Source organism: Parus major, chromosome 5, assembly GCF_001522545.3.
Source record: "Parus major isolate Abel chromosome 5, Parus_major1.1, whole genome shotgun sequence".
Lineage (NCBI taxonomy): Eukaryota > Metazoa > Chordata > Aves > Passeriformes > Paridae > Parus > Parus major.
Window position 1 is genome coordinate 4,724,241 of NC_031774.1, and position 17,489 is coordinate 4,741,729.

A 17,489-nucleotide genomic window follows, 5' to 3' on the forward strand; every position below is an offset into this window, starting at 1 on the left:
CTGCTCATTGTTAGCCCAGGGAAAATCTTCCCAGCCTTGGCTAGAACAGTCATTTTCATTCTCCACAGGAAAACTACATGGAAGCAAACAGAAATTGAGGACCATTAAGCCAACTTTGCAGCAAACTGTATTTCCAATATCTGCCACTTCTCAGCAATGTTTCAGGAGAAAATTAAACGGAAGTAATAATGCTAAGGTTTATTATCAATGTGTTTGTTTCTGAATAGACTACTCCTGCCATAAAACATCTCAAGGAAACATTGGGGGAGAGTGTAAAAAGCATATTTGACATAATAGCATGACCCAAGCCTCAAGCCATCTGAGGAATTTGTCTTTTCTATCATGTTAAAATACTTCAGTAGTTTTAGGTTTAGAAACCTAAATTTTAGAAACAGGAAGCAGCATTAGAGGCTGAATCAGAATGGCAGTTTAGTCTCTCCTAAAAAAAATTATAAAAAAAAGTGAATGGAAAATTCACTTCCAAGACTTTCAGAGCAATCTTTAAAGGGGATTACAGCAAGGCACACCTATTTCACTACAGTTTTCTACTATTTATACACATGTGCACAATACATTAATTTTTATTTAAACTTCAGAAAACAAACAATGTAGGGGTAAAACATCAGGTTACCTTTGAATTCCTCCCTGGTAACACAAATATTACTCCATACTTGCTGCTGATAAGGTATTTACATCTCACCAAGTTACAGGATTCACTATAGAGAACAGAATACCATAGACACTTCACCTGCAGAGAGGAAGAGGAAATTCAGTCCCATGTGTGCTGCAGTAACCATCTGATACCAACTTTTGGAACGGAAACTGGAAAGAGAAAGAGCCAATGGAAAAGCCATTTAAGCAGGGTTAATGTAGAAGATAGTCAATCAGAATTATGGAATCTTTAAGGCTGGAAAAGACCTCCAGTATCATTGGGCCCCCCTGTTAACCCAGCACTGCCATGTTCACCACTAAACCATTTCCTTCAGTGCCCCATCCACATGTTTTTTGACTTCCAGGGATGGTGGTACCACCACTTCCACAGACAGCCTGTTACAATGCCTAACAACCTTTTCAGTGAAGAAATTTTTCCTGATGTCCCATCTACACCTTTCCTGGAGCAGCTTGAGGCCATTTCTTCTTCTCCTGTCGTTGTTACCTGGGAGAAGAAACTGATCCCCAGCTGGCTGCAGCCTCCTTTTAAGCAGTTGCAGAGAGCAATAAGGTCTCCCCTGAGCCTCTTTTTCTCCAGTCTAACCACCCCAGCTCCCTCAGCTGCTCCTCACAGGCCTGGACACAGCACTTGAGGTGTGGCCTCACCAGTACAGGGGGACAACCCCTGCTCTGGCTCTGCTGGCCACACTATTTATGACACAAGCCAGGATGCCCACAGCCTGTAAATGTTGCCCGAGGTTGTTGCAATCCAAGGACAGGACCCATCACTTCGCCTTGTTGAACCTTATACAGTGGCCTTGGCCCATCAATCCAGCCTGACCCAATGTCTTCAAGATCAAAAGGAGTTTAAAATCACATGTGCTCAGGCGTGGATCAAATATAAGGGGAGATTCTGCCCTGAACATCTTAACATCTAAGTAGATGAGAGTGAAAAGAGGCAGGAGCTGCAGAAGCAGAAACATCACCTAAGGTTGGTGAGATTACTAAAGGCTGGGAATAGCTGGTGTTTCTCTGTCCCACTCATCCCTATCCTACAAAACCTTGCCTAAAATACTTCCATTACTGGTTCCTTCTGCTGTTTGTAAATGAATAGATGAACAAATCTTCTCCATCAAGATGCAGGCTGAACACGTAGAATCTTCCTGCGTGTAAATTCAGCAACAGCAGGAGGTTTTATGTCCATTAGCCCACTTGTCTGGCAGCAACCTAAGCAATACACAGAAGATCATTTATCAGAGTCAGGCCATGTAGTCTGCTTTCATCTTGAGTCAAACAGAAATCAGTTTAGACCAGCATGATAACCCAGATACCATGCTAAATGCTCATACTGTGTATTGTAAGGGAGTCAAATGCAAAAGAAAGATCTTTGAAACCAATGCTTCAGCTTTTTCAAGACTATCCAGAATCTCAAGTTGATTTTTAGGGGTGCACAACCTCAGATCTCCAAGCAACGTGTTAAACAATAATAAATTGCTTCCTGTTTAATTAGGCACAGCAATATTCTCTCCTCAAGGCACCTCCCTTTCCCCTAGCCCAATCCCATTATACTTCAGGAACATAGAATCGTCATCCAATTCCAATTCTCAGACAGAAGCAAGATCTCTTGTTTCCTGAGTGCTGTCCTGCCCAGCTTCCTCCTGCTTTCTCTGTGCCGAGTTTCTGGAGCTGAGAACCTCCAGTCAGCTCAGCAGTGCTCCCTCAGAGGGTTCCAGGCTTCACTGGAGGAAGGGAGAGCACAGCCCTGATTTGACTTTTCTGGCCACGTTTAGACCGGAGTCCTAAAGCCCAGTTATATCAGGGATGTTTATAGGTAGCACACACAGAGGTTTATTAAACATATGCACATGTTGCACACCAAGCCACAGACACAGACACATGGTGAGAGTGCCTTTTCCAAGCCTACACAACCAAAGGGGTTACTGGGGATGAATTAATAATAATAAATAATAATAAATTAAAGGATGCTTACCTGAATTCCTGCTGGTTAGAAGGCTCAGTCACTGCTGCAGAACAAGACAATGCCTCCTAACAATCAGGGTCGAGTGTCATACCAGCACACAAAACACTTCAAAGACAAAAATTCAGTGCACAGTTAACAATTTTGTCCAGCAGGTGTTGCTGGAGACTACAAAACACATTCAGGCAAGGCCAGCTTTTGGGAGGGTGTTGAACACATGGTGTTCCCCTGCCTGAGATCAGCAAGGACAGGGTGCCCAAGTATACTTTAATTCATGAAACGGTTCAATGTTATTAAGTAATGCAACCTGTGACATTGAAATCCTACTTTGGAATATACAAGCAGTGCCTAACTCCATTTCTAAGTGGAGGTAAAACTTAGTCTGTGACTTCCAAAATAAGCCAACGTGACAGTAGGATTTCAGGTTCTACATTTTAGTAATTCAGATGCATTCCAGCTAATAGGGCAACAGGATACTTGGAAACTGAAAAATGAAGCCAACAAAAGCAATAAAAAAATCCTAGACAACTGCTGTGTGGGGATACCTTACCAAAAAGAAACCAAAAGAACATACAAAAATTACCTCCAATTGTGTTTTGACAGTAATGGCATAAATAGAATTTCATGTAGTATTTGAACACCGGATGTGATTCAATATTTTTTAGGTATACTACTTATAATTCAATTAAATGGTTTAGCCTGCAAACCCATCAGTATTTCTACAGACAATAGAAAGGTTTGAATTGCAAGATGAATTATCCAAACAGTGAATCAGTCCTTGGTACTTGAAATTAATTTTTCAGTGTTAGATAGTGTCGCATCTTTACAGGAAGCTGAGTCTGTAGGAGCTTTAGTCCATCCCACCACCCACTTTTCAGTCAGAAGATGCAGGAAGAGACTGAGCAAGACCAAGCAGGTAGTGTTGTCCAGTAATGCATCATTAGAAGATGGAGAAGACAAAGGAGCAGACAAATGTCTAGAGGAGGTGGGGGTATGAAATACCTGCTTTCAAGTATTTTTACATTCACTTTGAGTTCTTCATGGAGTCATGTAGTCTGATCAAAAAAGTTAAGCTTTGGAAATTTAAGCTAGATGAATTCAGGAAAAATATGGTTAAATATTAAACGTAACTATTTTGAAGAGCATGTTTGCCACCCAGCTCTAATTCTTGCTTCTTAAATTCTGCTAAAGCTTTCCTCTTCAAGTGCGGAAGCTCATCCTGTCTTAGGTTGCAATGCAAGATGTGACCAAAGGTACACATTCTGTTACCATCTGTTAAAACCAGGTGTGGCAGAGTTCTTTATCTCCTCCACAACCCATCCTCCCTCCAGGGGGATCTCTTCTGTCATTGGGCCATTGAGTCTCACTGCAGGACTGACAAAATTACATCATCCCGTTGGGAGATGCTCCACCCAGGGGAGGAGCCAAGCATTCCTGCCTGGATATAATCTGAAACCTGGAACACCACAGTCAGCCTTTTCCCACTGGATTCCCAGGGGAAGACGGGACCCATCTACATCACCACTGGACCTTCAGAGGAAAACAACACCCTTCTACAGGATCATTGCTTCAACAGAACCACATCTGTCACTCCAGGACTGCAGCCACCATTTAATCAGACTGCTACCAACACCGTGACCAGCAGGGTGTCAGGTTGTATCCTGACTCTGTCAGTGTTTCTTTTTACTACTGCATTTTATTTGAATTTTCCTAGAAAAGAACTGTTATTCCTATTCCCATATCTTTGCCTGAGAGCCCCTTAATTTCAAAATTGTAATAATTTGGAGGAAGGAGGTTTACATTTTACATTTCAAGGGAGGCTAAGGTGCCTTCCTTAGCAGACACCTGTCTTTCAAACCAAGACATCCTGTTACACCATGCTTGGTTGCAACTCAACTAATATCCAGCACAACATTTTTGTGAGAGGTGAGAAGCTGCTTCTTCCACCTGCAAAGGCAACTTGCTCAACTACAGACAAGTTTGGCCCAAGTCTTGTTTTTGCAATAATTTGTAAGCTACCAAAATTACTCTAAGATTGTTTCTATTAAAAAAAGAAACCCCCTTTCAATGTCAGTAAAAATAGATACCACTTCTTATTCAGTATACATCTGAATCATGAATCACTGGATGCTGGGAACATTCATGGGAAGCATTAACACACACTTCCCAAATTCTCTGCTCCTTCCCACTAGCCACTGTTGCAGCCAGGATTCACTGCTTCACCATCTGCATCAGAAAGACTCATGAAAACTTAAGATAAAACACACTACTTTAGAACCCTGAAATGCCTTTTTAAATACTGTCCTTGCCACACAGGGAGAAGTTAAAATGTCTAAAGTCACTCCAGTTTAAGCAGGGCATCCCTTCAATGGCACACAAAACCGTGACCAGCACTAGAATAGACCCACAGAATTCTTTAGGTTAGAAAATGCCCTTAAGATCAGTGAGTCCAACAGTTAACCCAGCACTGCCAAGTACACCTCTCACCCATGTCCCTAAGTGCCACATCCACACAGCTTTTAAATAACCCCAGGGATGGTGACACCACCACTTTCCTGGGCAGCCTGTTCCAATACTTGACAAATGTTTCAGTGAAGAAATGGTTTGTAATATCCCATCTAAAGCCGGCACAACTTGAGGCTGTTTCCTCTTGTCCTGTCTCTTGTAACTTAGGAAAAGAAGCTGACCCCCACCTGGCTATAATCTCTCTGCAGGCAGCTGTGGAGTGATAAATAAGCTCCTGCCTGAGCCTCCTTTTCTCCAGGCTGAACACCCCCAGCTCCCTCAGCTGCTCCTCACAGGACTTGTGCTCTCCAGACCCTTCCCCAGCTCTGTTCCCTTCTCTGGACTCGCTCCAGCCCCTCAATGTCCTTCCTAAACTGAGGGGCCCAGAACTGGGCACAGCACTCCAGGTGTGGCCTCACCAGTGCCCAGCACAGGGGACAATCCCTGCCCTGCTCCTGCCAGACTCACTATTGCTGATCCAGGCCAGGATGCCACTGGCCACCTTGGCCACTTGGCTCATGTTCAGCCTGTGTCCCAGGTCCTTTTCCACTGGGGCATTTTCCAGCCTCTCCTCCCCCAGCCTGTAGCACTGCCTGGGGCTGTTGTGAGCCAAGGGCAGGATCTGGCACTTGGCCTTGTTGAACCTCCTGCAGCTGTGTCCTCAGGCCATCAATCCAGCCTGTCCAGATCCCTCCTCTGCAGCCTTCCTGCCCTCCAGCAGATCATCACTCCTGCACAACTTGCTGTGCCTTGCAAACTGAGGGAGCCTTTGGCCCTCTCACCCAGATCATTGATAGAGACATTAAACAGGACTGGACCCCACACCAATCCCTGAGGAACACCGCTGGTGACTGCCTCCAGCAGGATACAGCTCCATCCACCACCTCTCTGAGCCCAGCATTCCAGGCACTTTACCCAGCCAGGAGTACAGATCTCCAAGCCCCCAGCACAGCTTTGACCTCTGAAAATGGGTGATGAGGAGCACAGAACTGTAATAGGTCAGATTTTCTGTAATAGAACAGATTTTCTTACACTGTAGGGAGAGAAAGGCTTAAGTTCACTGATCACCCACCAATTGGTATTTCTGTTTAGAAGTACAAAGGTGGTCCCAAAGGTCTCGCTTAATGTAGATGAACATTAAGCCACTGCAACAAAACCATGTATTTTAAATTCTCTTACAAACAAGACAGGACTATCTGATAAAGTAAAAACCCAAAGATATTCCAGTGTATCAATTTTTACTAATAACTGCATATTCAGTTATCAGTAAAATATCAATATTCATATACCTTAAACCAATACTCTGAATTTCACTGTCCTATGACTAGAACTGAGAACTCTTAGTTATTTTCTGCTAATTGCAAAGCAGAATTTCATGAGTCCATAGAAGTCAGACACAGCTTCTCTGAGTCACCTGTGGCTCTAATACAAGGTAAAAACTTCCACAATAGACTGATCTATTAAGCCTTTATTTACTGTGTCTCTCTTATTTACATGTGCCTCCATGCCACAGAACATGCCACTATTGTGTTCCTCAATTACTCCCAACTCCTCCTATTTTCTTCCCAACTTCTTAATCAGCAGCTCTCTTCCCATTCTCAGCAGTTCCTGCAGTTTTTTCCCTTACCTCAGGACCCAGATATTTCTTTATGTAGTTTCTCTTCCTCCCCCATCAGTCATGGGTTCCACTTCTTCCAGGGATTTCATCTTTCCCAATGTAATATCATTCCTGGGACTGCAGAGACAGACTGCTATGGACACTACCACATGGACTTAGATCCTTCTGTCCCCTAACTATCAGCAAATGTGGTATCTCATGATACATATCTCATCCACTCTCATGAGAGGGAATCACAAGCATTAGGTACGAGTGGGAAGCAGATCTCATCAGGACTTGCCATAGCATATTATTTCCATAACTACAAAGTTAAAGAAGATTTACACGATATTAAACAAACAGAACTTTTAACTTTAATATTCAAATTCAACACTAGTAAGAACAAATAGAGCACATAAGGGAAACATTGTTTTAAGTAAAATGAATGAAGAGACAAGCCAGTAATCAGAACAGTTATTCTGTCAGCCTAGGTTCAATAACAGCACCGGTTCCATGGCCACATTCTGTTCCACATTTTGAAACTTCACACTAAATAGTTAAGCTGTGTCTGTTGGCATCCCAGACTGCAGTTTCTGTATAGTACACTATAAGCTTGATCAAACTTATGTACATAAACAATGAAAAACAACCTGAACACACTAAACAACTATTTACAAATATTCCAACATAAAAAATGCAAACATACAATAGCCTCAAGGATGGGCAACTGAAGAAAATATGAACAGTCAGAGAACCTTATTAGAAAGAAGAACAAAATATCAATAGCAAAGACATTAACAATTGCACTACACTAATACAGAGTCCAAATATTAAATTGGTGCATTTTTTCACAATGCACTAGCTTTGAGAGAAAAATGCTGCCTTCACTAAAATGCAGCTTACATTTGTTTCACTTAATTGCTTTAACAAGAAGCCTATTAACACAATAATGATTGTTTTAATGCTACAGTTTACAGCAAGGACACTGAACTAAAAATAGCAGCAGTTCCACATGGCACTTAATTCCACAGGTTCCTAAGCTGTGGTTTATGCAATGCCTACAAAGTGCTCCCAGTTGAATACACAAATAAAATTCACAACAAAAGTCTACCTGACATCAGGTACATTGACTGTAGGTGGCCTAAAAGCCTGTCTTTCAAAATTAATTCCCCCTCGGCTCCAAAAAAAAAAAAAAATTAACTATCAAAGTAAGGCCCCCTCCCTCCTTCTTAAAAGATTAGGGATATTGCTTTTTATTACAACGCTGTAACACTACAAAGCAGCACACCACTAGAGTGGTTAACCCTGGGATAACGTAACATCTAACAGTGTAACCGAAAGGCTTATGGAATAACATCCAGGACCCTCTACAGACAGGAGAGTAACCGAGTCCATTAACTCAAACACTTAATATAAAACCAGCCACAGAGTACAAGTAAAAACCCAGAACCAATAGCTACAGAACTGGTGGTACCGATCCCACAACAGGAAACCAGGAATTGAAGGCTTCCTTCAATTCCGTAGGCTTTGGTCCAGCAGAGAAGCCATGGCCATCTCTGGACTCCATGGTTCCTCTGGACTCCATGGTTAGTATATGGTGAGGCTCAGGGAGCGGTTCATTTTCTTCCCGATGAGCCGGGACGGTCGGTTCTGCGTCGTGGATCTCGTGGTCATTCTATCAGTGAACAGCGCTCGCTCCTCGGCCGCGGCCTTCGCCAGCTGCGCCTTCTTCAGCTCTCTGCAACACAGGGACGCTGTCACACCCAGCAGCACCCAAAGGTACAGCCTTATCACAGCAAGAGATAGCAAACCAGCTACAGTGGGTCACAGTTCAAACTCTAGATCAATTTTAGGTCACACTGAGAGCGTTATGATTCGCATCCACCTGTTTCCAACCAGAGGGCCAAGGTGGGATGCTCATTACTTGTCTAAATGTTCTCTCTTTTGAAAAGCAAGGGAAGGAAATTAAAAACATAACTCAGATTCTGAAATCCAGCCTGTTACAAGCAGCTCAACACTTCAATTACCAGGACACACAGTAAGGTGCTTTTACTTCCTAGCACAAGGCATGTGTTAAGTCAGAGTTCATTGCTGAGGCTTGCCCAAAGGAAGTGTGTTCAGGAACACCTGATCTTCTGTGGGAGACTCAGACAGACGAACACAGGTGTGGGTAAACTGGCAACAGACAACTCAGGAAGCATCCTTTCCCTTTTGCATACCCACATCTAAAGCCAATCACCGCCTCCGTTTTTTGCCTAACAAAAACAGGAGCCTGCAAGGCAGAGTCACTGAAGGTAGCACAGGCCATTGCCCCGTGCAATGTTCTGCCAACTGTTCTGTTTCAGAGAATTACCAATACCCAGGCTGAGGACAAAGTTAATCAAACCCAGGATAAAACTATAAAATAGTCCCACTAAAGAGCACAACTACCTTTATAAAGGTTTCCCCCATACACTGCTTTTCTCCTTTCTTCAAATACTGACATACAGCCAAAGTGCCTCAGCCTTGCCTCAGACTCTCATCCTTCCACTATCTCAAACTATCCATTAAAGAACTTTCTCTACTGTAAGAGCCAATATTTGTAATCTCACTTCACATCTGGCTGCCAAGCAAAATCAAATTTTACAAGCTTGCTGCATATTACTATAGGTGTATTCAGTTTTAAGCTACATCTTTTAGTTTAATAAGTAATTCCCATTCTTGTAAGCCAAAATATTACTCAGTAACACCCGTGCCCCATCTAATCACCCCCACAATTATCACTGTGCCAGCTCACTGAAAGAGAAGCAGCCAATTTTCAGTCCTCTTCCTTGTGAGCATCAGTCACAAATACACACGTGTGCTTGCCCAACCACCACACACCAATACCAAGAAATTAAGTTTTAGAATATCCTTACTCTCCTCCCTAGAAGTCTTGAGTTCTTGCCTAGAAATCTTGAATTCTTCCTTCCTCTAAAGAGGACAACACAGTAGAAAAGCTGAGTTGCCTTAAAAGAATTCTTTTCACTGAAGATGGCTTACACTCAGAAGTGGTATTTTCAATGGTTCAAATGCAGAAATTAAAGAAAAAAACAAGCAAACAAAAAAACCTCTCCCCCCAAAGTATCTTAAGTATTTTATGGAGCACTACACCACACACCATTAAAAATTACTGTGGCTAAGTGTTGTCTTTCTATCATTCTTGGATTTACAAGGATGCATCCTTGTTGCCAGGCCTGAAGAAGTCTTCAAAAACACTATCTTTGCCAGTTTTCTCTTTTAAGTGGTGCAAAAACATGTTGTCTTCATACAAGCAAGCAACTTACCTCAGCAAATCTGCCCTTTAGCACCCTGCACAACTTGTCTGATTATTCTTTCAATGTAATTCATCATATTATAAAGATAACCAGCTAATCTAGAACATCTGGCTGTGGTCAGACTAGCAATGGCAAGATAAGCAGGTAACAATGGTGTGAACCTGAAGATGAAATTAACATCTTCATTCAAAACACACCCTCAAAAAGTAATCAGTGTTCTATATTCCCTCATAAAGGCCTGCCTATTATGTATAACACATGCAAAGGTAACCGTAGTGTAAGAGACAGCTGCTTGTTAATTTACTAACTCTTTCCCTGAAACTTAAGCAGAAATCAGACTTTCCTAAAAGGGAATCTCTTCTTCCAAGCTCTAATTCAGAGTGAGTGTTAGAGCAAGGGGTAGGACAAGATGACCTCCAGATACGAATGATTCTCTGGTGACCCAGTAACAGTGCTGTGTACAGGTCAAATTACACTCTCCAATAACATTCCTGATGTCCTATTTCATTTAAGTTCAAAACAGGTCATTTAAGTAATTTTCCAGTATTTCAATGTACAAATGACCTAGGAAAACAAAGACTCAAATCATACCAATATAAGCGAGGCTACGTGCACCTGTCACAAAAGTGTGCACTGTCCAGAAACATTTGTTTAAAACCATAATGTTTTGTATGCCTTGAATACTAATAGTGCTGTTGAGATTCCCTTAGAGTGTTCAAGCAGTTCTTTCTGTGGAGAAAGTTCCTTTTAAAGTTCCATGACCCACTTTGTACACTCAGGTACACACATGCATACAGATTTGAGGATCTCACCCACAAACAAGGACACTCCTGCTTTATCATCACTCTCAGGTTAGTACCTGTTAGAAATTAAGTCCTGTTGAAGGACCCTAAGGACCTACTAACTTACTTCTGCAAGAGTGAGTTCTTGAATTTTTCAGCATTCAGCTCTATCCGGAGCTGCTCCGCACTCTTTTTTGCGGCAGAGAGAAGCACTGAATGCTTCACTAGTGCCACAGCCGAAGGCCTTTTCTCAGGATCAGGATTAATCATAACCTTGGGAAACAAAGAAAGCAAGGCATCCTTGTTAAGGCCAGCAAGACAATAAGTTACATTTATCAGTGAGCCACTAGTACAGGAGTTCTTACTTTTAGTAACTCTAGTAATTCTTGAGAAAGCACTTGTGGTAGTCTGGGCAGTTTTCCTTGCCGAATTTCATGCCATTGGTCCCCATTGGTTGGAAGTGGTTCGGCCCCAGCAGCACAGACAACAGTCAGAGCGAGAGCAAAAATATCTGCTTTTGGCAAGTGAGTGTAGTTCTTGAAAAGAAAAAAATAAATTCACATTTTTTTTTCCTCAAGGAAACAGCAAGCAGGCCTAACATCACTGCTTCCCATAAACAGAACAGTTACCTCTTGTAGGACTTCATTTGCAAGGAAACGGCTGTCACCCTCTTCCACTTGAGGACTAGAGACTCGAGTTACATGGCCCAGGTCACCTGCAAGGAGAAAACTAAGTTACTTTTCAAAAGACAATGAGATAATGCAAGTTTTTTGCACATAAGTAAGCTGTTTCTCACCTATTTTAAATATGACTCTATCAGATGACCAGTCATCATCATCACCTTCCTCTAGAGTTACAGTCGGGACTGATGTTCTAGATATGAAAATGTTACCTGAAAAAGAGCAGAATTGTTAAAAGAAACGTTTCTGTACAATTTCTACTTGACCTAGTTTCACTAGAGTTTGCTTTAGCCTCGCAGAAGTTTTATTTGTATATATACCCTGTTCAAAGAGTGAGAAGCTATAACTGACTCGCTGTGGCCCCTCTGCTGGGAAGGCAGCCAAGTGTTATGCAAGTAGAGTCAATTACACAAAAAGAACCCAAGATAAACTCAACAGTTTAGGTCTGCTGGCCAATTTTATAACTGACATCTTTGTGCTCCTATTCACAACTTCAGGGAAGAATTTACAGTTAGTAAGGTGTGGCTAACTGTTCATTTTCCTACAGCAGATTCAATGAACTGAGCAAGTTGTCAATAGAGAGTAAAGTAGTTACAAACTTACTAGGTTTGATATCCATGTGTACCAGGGACATTGAATGAATGTACTTTAAACCTCGAGCCACTTGAAGCAGCAGGTCCTTCAGTTCTGGCTCAGTAAAGTAACGCATATTCCTGTAATTTTCACTTATGGCATCTGCTAAACTGCCACCTGAAACAACATTAAAAACACAAAAGCATTTTTTTACAGCTGACAAAGTAACAACAACTAGCTCCCAAAATTAAGTGAATATACCACAAAGAACTTGCTGGCAATATACAGTAAGTGTAAAATATAGTGCTGTATCCTTTTTTTTAGACATGTACCAGTATAATAAAATGCTTTTCTCCTGTAGCTGCCACACAAACTAACAGAATAGCAACACAAGAGAAAGGGCTTTCTCTCTCTTCCAAATCTCTGTCAGGATATCAACAATAGCAAAATGTTTCAGAAATATGTTTAATCTCCCTCTTTAATGGAAACTGGAGCAATTTTCTCTATTCCAGCTTGTACTACTGTACAGAAGAAAGAACAGTTCTACTGCTCACAAATGCCTCACGGTACTTCCAGAATGCTTGAATAATGCATGACTCGGTCTACAACTTTGTACAGTTTTTCCTTCATCCATCTGATATGCCTTTTCCAGAAAGGAATATCAGTCACTTGAAAGAATGACAGCATAAGCTATGAGTGGGGTAATCAATTCCTAACCAGTGTTAAGAGCTTGTAGATACCTCTATGTTTTCTTTACTTACCATTGCAATATTCATTCTGTATAAGCATGTGATCATCTTCTGCCCATGCAGAGTAGTACCTCACTACATGAGAATGCTGTCCTAGAACTGCATGTGCATAGACCTCTCTTAAAGCATTCTGCCTGTTAGTCACAAAAAACAACAGCACATGTGAGTATTGTATGGTGAAAGTAGTACAATTTCTTATTACAGTTAGTATTTCTAATTAAAAATTGTCCTATTCAATTCCATGGCACCCTAAGATGGATTTGTACTTATAGCCAAACAGCTAAAATATTTTACATTGTATTAAAATATTTAACATACCTAACATCAAAAATCAGAGGTTGGTGTGGGTGCCACACATCCATTATGTATTTGCCAACCAGTAGCAATAGCAAACTTTGAGATGAATGACTGAAGTTTTAAGGAAAAAATACAAGTGCTCATAAGCCAAGGGTTTGACTGAACTCAGCATTCCCTAAATTGTATGTCTGGTATGCAATTTTGAGCAACTCAGACATGTGGGGGTCTTTATTATAAATATTTGAACACACTACTGTGTTATATACTTATAAACTATTTGAACAACCATTCCCCACACTACTGAAGAGTGGGGGAAAGTCCTGAACCACAAGGTCATTTACAAATACCAAAAAAAAAACCCCAAACTGATCTAACTCATCTGCATGTCACTCAAGCTGACAAGGATGAGGACTCAGTTGGAAAGAGTGCCTTCCTTTTATCTCTCAAAGAATCACCTTTGCTAGGAAGCAAAGTTACTCTCACTTTGAGAACAATCTGTTTCCACACAGAATACTGGGACAAACATCTGGCAGGAGAGGCCAACCAGCCTTTTCTCCCCAGTACTGCACAGTACCTGGGGGGTGGGTGGGGAAGAAAAAAAAGTCCCTTCCAAATTGTATCTGTTTTAAATTTAATTCATGTTTGTTTTACCCCTTCCTCTTAAATGCTTTCTTTAGATACCAACACAAAGAGCCATCTGGAGAAGAAACACCAAGAGAAGACTTAAGATTTAAGAGCAGGAAGTACTCACTCATCCACTGAGCCAGCCAAGGGTTTCTTGGATCTTTTTATTGCATAGATGCAGCCATCCAGCCTCTTCACACACTTAAACACGGAGCCAAATTCACCAGACCCAATCTTCTCCAGTTCATGGAATTCGGTTGCATACCGTGACTTCATGTTACTTTCTGTTATTGTTATCCTCTGCAAAGATTACCAAGGAAAATATTTAGATCTGCATACACACAAACTGCTAAAATTAGTATCAAGGTCCAAAGATTAAGCACCTTAGCAGGTCTCATGGTTTCCTCCTCAGGCTCTCCATCGCTTGGTTCCATGTCCTCTCCACAAGAGCTGAAATTCACACCAGAAATAACATGGTCTAAGTAAACTTAAAACTGAAGCCCAGAAGCTGCTGAATTTTTCTGAGATCTAATTCTCCCATTCAATCTACTTTTAGTGAACTCATTGAACACTAGAAATCTGTAAACACAAACCCATAAAACTGCCACGCTAATATCTTTGTAATTTCTTTCTTCATGTTTCACACTTCTATTTAATGCTTTTTTTTTTTTCTCCTCAAGAAAGACCCTTGTGCATGGCCCATTCCATGATGGAAAAAAAGACCAGGACACAGCCTATCCTCTCTGTAAAGTCATCAAAAGATCAAGTGTTAAATGATTATTTCATGATATCATGTGTCTTGAAGCACATACTTTAAGAGCTGTATTATACATTGGTACCAATCTGCAAGCAAAAATACTTTCTTAGAAGCAATTTGTAACAAAATTTTTGCAGCCAAAAGTAGTTCTAAATACAAGCTTAACAAAGGAGGCTACAAGCCACTCACTCATTCCAGTGTATCCTCTTCCTCCTACGACATTTGCCTTCAGAGTTGTGAAGGAACATGGAATCTGGAGTGAAGGGATTGATGTTCACATGAGGTGTTTGTCTAAAATCTTCTTCTTGCTTCTCCGACTTCCCAACATTCATAAACAGTGAGCCCCCTCGAAGTTTGACTGAGCTCGAGCCTAAACCTTGTGCTTTAGAAAGCAAACTCTGTATTTAAAAAAACAAAACAAAACAAAAAACAAAACAAAAACATTTATAGCCACTTATAGCCTTGATATTGCCTTAGACATTAAACAGTCAGGTCATGCCTGAAGCCATCATTACAGTATTGTCTAATTAAAGTTAACTTAATTTATTTAAATTAATTAATTTAATTAAATTATTGGTTGTTTAAATACCTGCATTTCCATCAAAAGGACTTTCTAAGAAACTATTATGCTTTGTACTCTACACATAAACAGTTCAAGCAAACGAGTATTAAAATTATTTTTAAAAGATATGATAATGAGAGTAATCTTTTTCTGTCTTTAATAATCTCATTATCTAAGCTTCTTGTACAAATCTTTGTCCATTAAATGAACACAGATGAAACTGAAGGACAAGCCTGTACTGTTATCATCATGATTTTCACATGCATGATGTGGAAGCTAGATCAGACACAAAATAACCTTTGGTTTCTACAAATTTAGGTGACAGTCTTAATAAATTAGCAAATTAGAAACATTTAATATTAACATTAATAGTAATGGTAATATTAATAGTAATATTAACATTTGATGCACTGGTGCATTTTCCTGAGCCTACAAACAATGGTTCAAGAATTGACAGCATGGCTGCATTGTCAGTTAAACACCCCAAACTGATCTAGGTGGTAATTTGCTAGACCAGACATTTTCCAGGCACATGATAAAACCTCTCCCAGTTACACTGCAAAGTCTGCACCTGAGTATCCTTCATCCTGGTGAGGATGCTGATGACTGGATCACAAGCAGGAGCGTCACCTTATCCTAAATATCCTAAAAATAAAAATTTGACAGGACTAAAGCCCAAATCATCATAGGGAACAACACTCAGTACATGGGAATCTCGATTGTAATCCTCAAATTCGCACTAGATTAAGATCTTTGCTTCTCAGGACACATTTCTGTACTTTCACTGGATATCTGACCCAACAGATTCTTCCAGATAACCCATGTAGAATCTAATTTAAGAATCCCACTGAACTGCTGTTAAGAAATTGTTTTTTAGTATCACATTCCACAAAACCTTTGCATCCCCAAAGTGTCTGTTCCTGACAAGGTGCAAAATCATCACCAATTTTACCTTTTACGAATTTATACCACTCATTTTTACCAGTGAAACCTCACTGGAGATGGAAGCTGTAGAAAACCAATTAAGAAGGATGCTTTCCTCGCACCTTAAGTCAGTTGTTTTCCATCTATAGTCTATAGACCCCTGAGAGATTATCCCCGGGGATTATCCCAGGATTACTTCTAAAGGGCTATATGAAAAGTAATGAAGAAAGGAAGCCAATTATCACTAGATTTAAATTCACTATACAGGATTTTACACAGCGTCGAGTTCAAAAGTTGAAATGCCTTCCAAAAGTCTGCTATTGACAGAGTTAAGAGATAACCGTCTAAACTTTGGACTCCGTCAGTTTAACAGCATCGGCTGCTCAAACAGCCTTTCACGTTTGATGCAGGAGCACAGGCGCTGCACCACAGCAGCAGCAACTCCAGCACGACAGGATCCCAGAATCCATCCGGCTGGAGAAACCCTCTGAGATCATCGAGCCCAGCCCATGCCCCAACACCGCCGTGTCACCAGCACTGACACTCCATTCCGATGTCTCATCACCATTCCTGTGAAGAAATTCCTCCTGGGACGTGCCAGCTCACCGGGAGACACACAGCATCACACCCCGCGTCGAGCTTTAACTTTTTGGCTACACCCCTACCAACGCCCACTCCACGCTCCAGCACGCACTTCAGGAGCTTTAACACTCTACGCTCGCACTTTTCAAACACACATACCACAAAACACCGCCCGACTCGCAAAGTTTTTTTTGTTTATACACGACTACTACGTAGGTAAGCGCTTCGCCCCTTGTCCCGTCGGGAGGCGGCGGCGGCGCCCGGCCCCGCCCCGCCCCGGCCGGAGCCCCCGGCGCGGTCCCGAGCGGCGCCCCCGCCGTTACATAACGGACCGGCCGGGCCCGACCCCGCCCCGGGCTCACCTTGGGCGTGTGCGGCGTGTCGAACAGGCGCAGCTTGCGCAGGGTCTTGTGCGGAGGCGTGCCCGGGTAGTCGGGCAGCGGCGAGCCGGGCTCCTCGCCCCGCGCCCCCCGGTACCCGCCGGCCGCCGGGTGCGGCGGGGAGCGCTCGCAGCAGCGCCGGCCCTTGTGCGGGGCCAGCGGCGATGGCGAGTCGAGCAGGAAATAGGCTCCTGGCGACTTGACGGGCGAGGAGCCGAAGCCCTCCTCCTCCCACGAGTCCCCCTCGTCCGGCAGCGGCGCCGCCGCCGGCTCCATCTCCTCCTCCTCCTCCTCCAGCAGGGGCGGGTCGCTCCGCGCCGGGGTGCGCGCGGCCGAGAGCGGCGAGTCCGCCTCCTGGAACGCCGAGTCCTCACCGGTGCTGTTGGCGCTGCTGTTACCGCAGCCTTCCTCCTCCTCCTCTTCCTCCTCCTCCTCGCAGTCGCTGTGGCCGCTCAGGAACAGCAGCTTCTGCCGGATCGGGGCCGCCGCCCGCCGGGCCGAGACGCGCCGCGGCGGCGCCGCCCGCTGCAGGCTGAGGAAGCTCATGGCGGC

The 17,489-nt window shown here is 42.6% G+C and overlaps 1 protein-coding gene across 2 annotated transcripts; it reads right to left on the reverse strand.

The window, feature by feature from the left end:
- Positions 1-7,082: 7,082 nt before the first annotated feature.
- Positions 7,083-17,483, reverse strand: WEE1 (WEE1 G2 checkpoint kinase). Of its 2 annotated transcripts, XM_015632124.3 has the most exons (12): positions 16,920-16,961; positions 15,623-15,696; positions 14,679-14,887; positions 14,116-14,182; positions 13,860-14,032; positions 12,824-12,945; positions 12,093-12,239; positions 11,606-11,701; positions 11,439-11,524; positions 11,175-11,345; positions 10,937-11,082; positions 7,083-8,469 (listed from the first exon to the last, which is right to left on the reverse strand). In XM_015632124.3, the coding sequence occupies exons 2-12, from the start codon at positions 15,635-15,637 to the stop codon at positions 8,319-8,321; spliced, it is 1,383 nt and encodes a 460-aa protein (XP_015487610.1). In that variant the 5' UTR covers positions 15,638-15,696; positions 16,920-16,961; the 3' UTR covers positions 7,083-8,318. The 2 variants fall into 2 exon arrangements, with proteins under 2 accessions (XP_015487610.1, XP_015487609.1); XM_015632123.1 differs by lacking the exon at positions 15,623-15,696 and having other exon boundaries at positions 16,920-17,483.
- Positions 17,484-17,489: the final 6 nt, after the last annotated feature.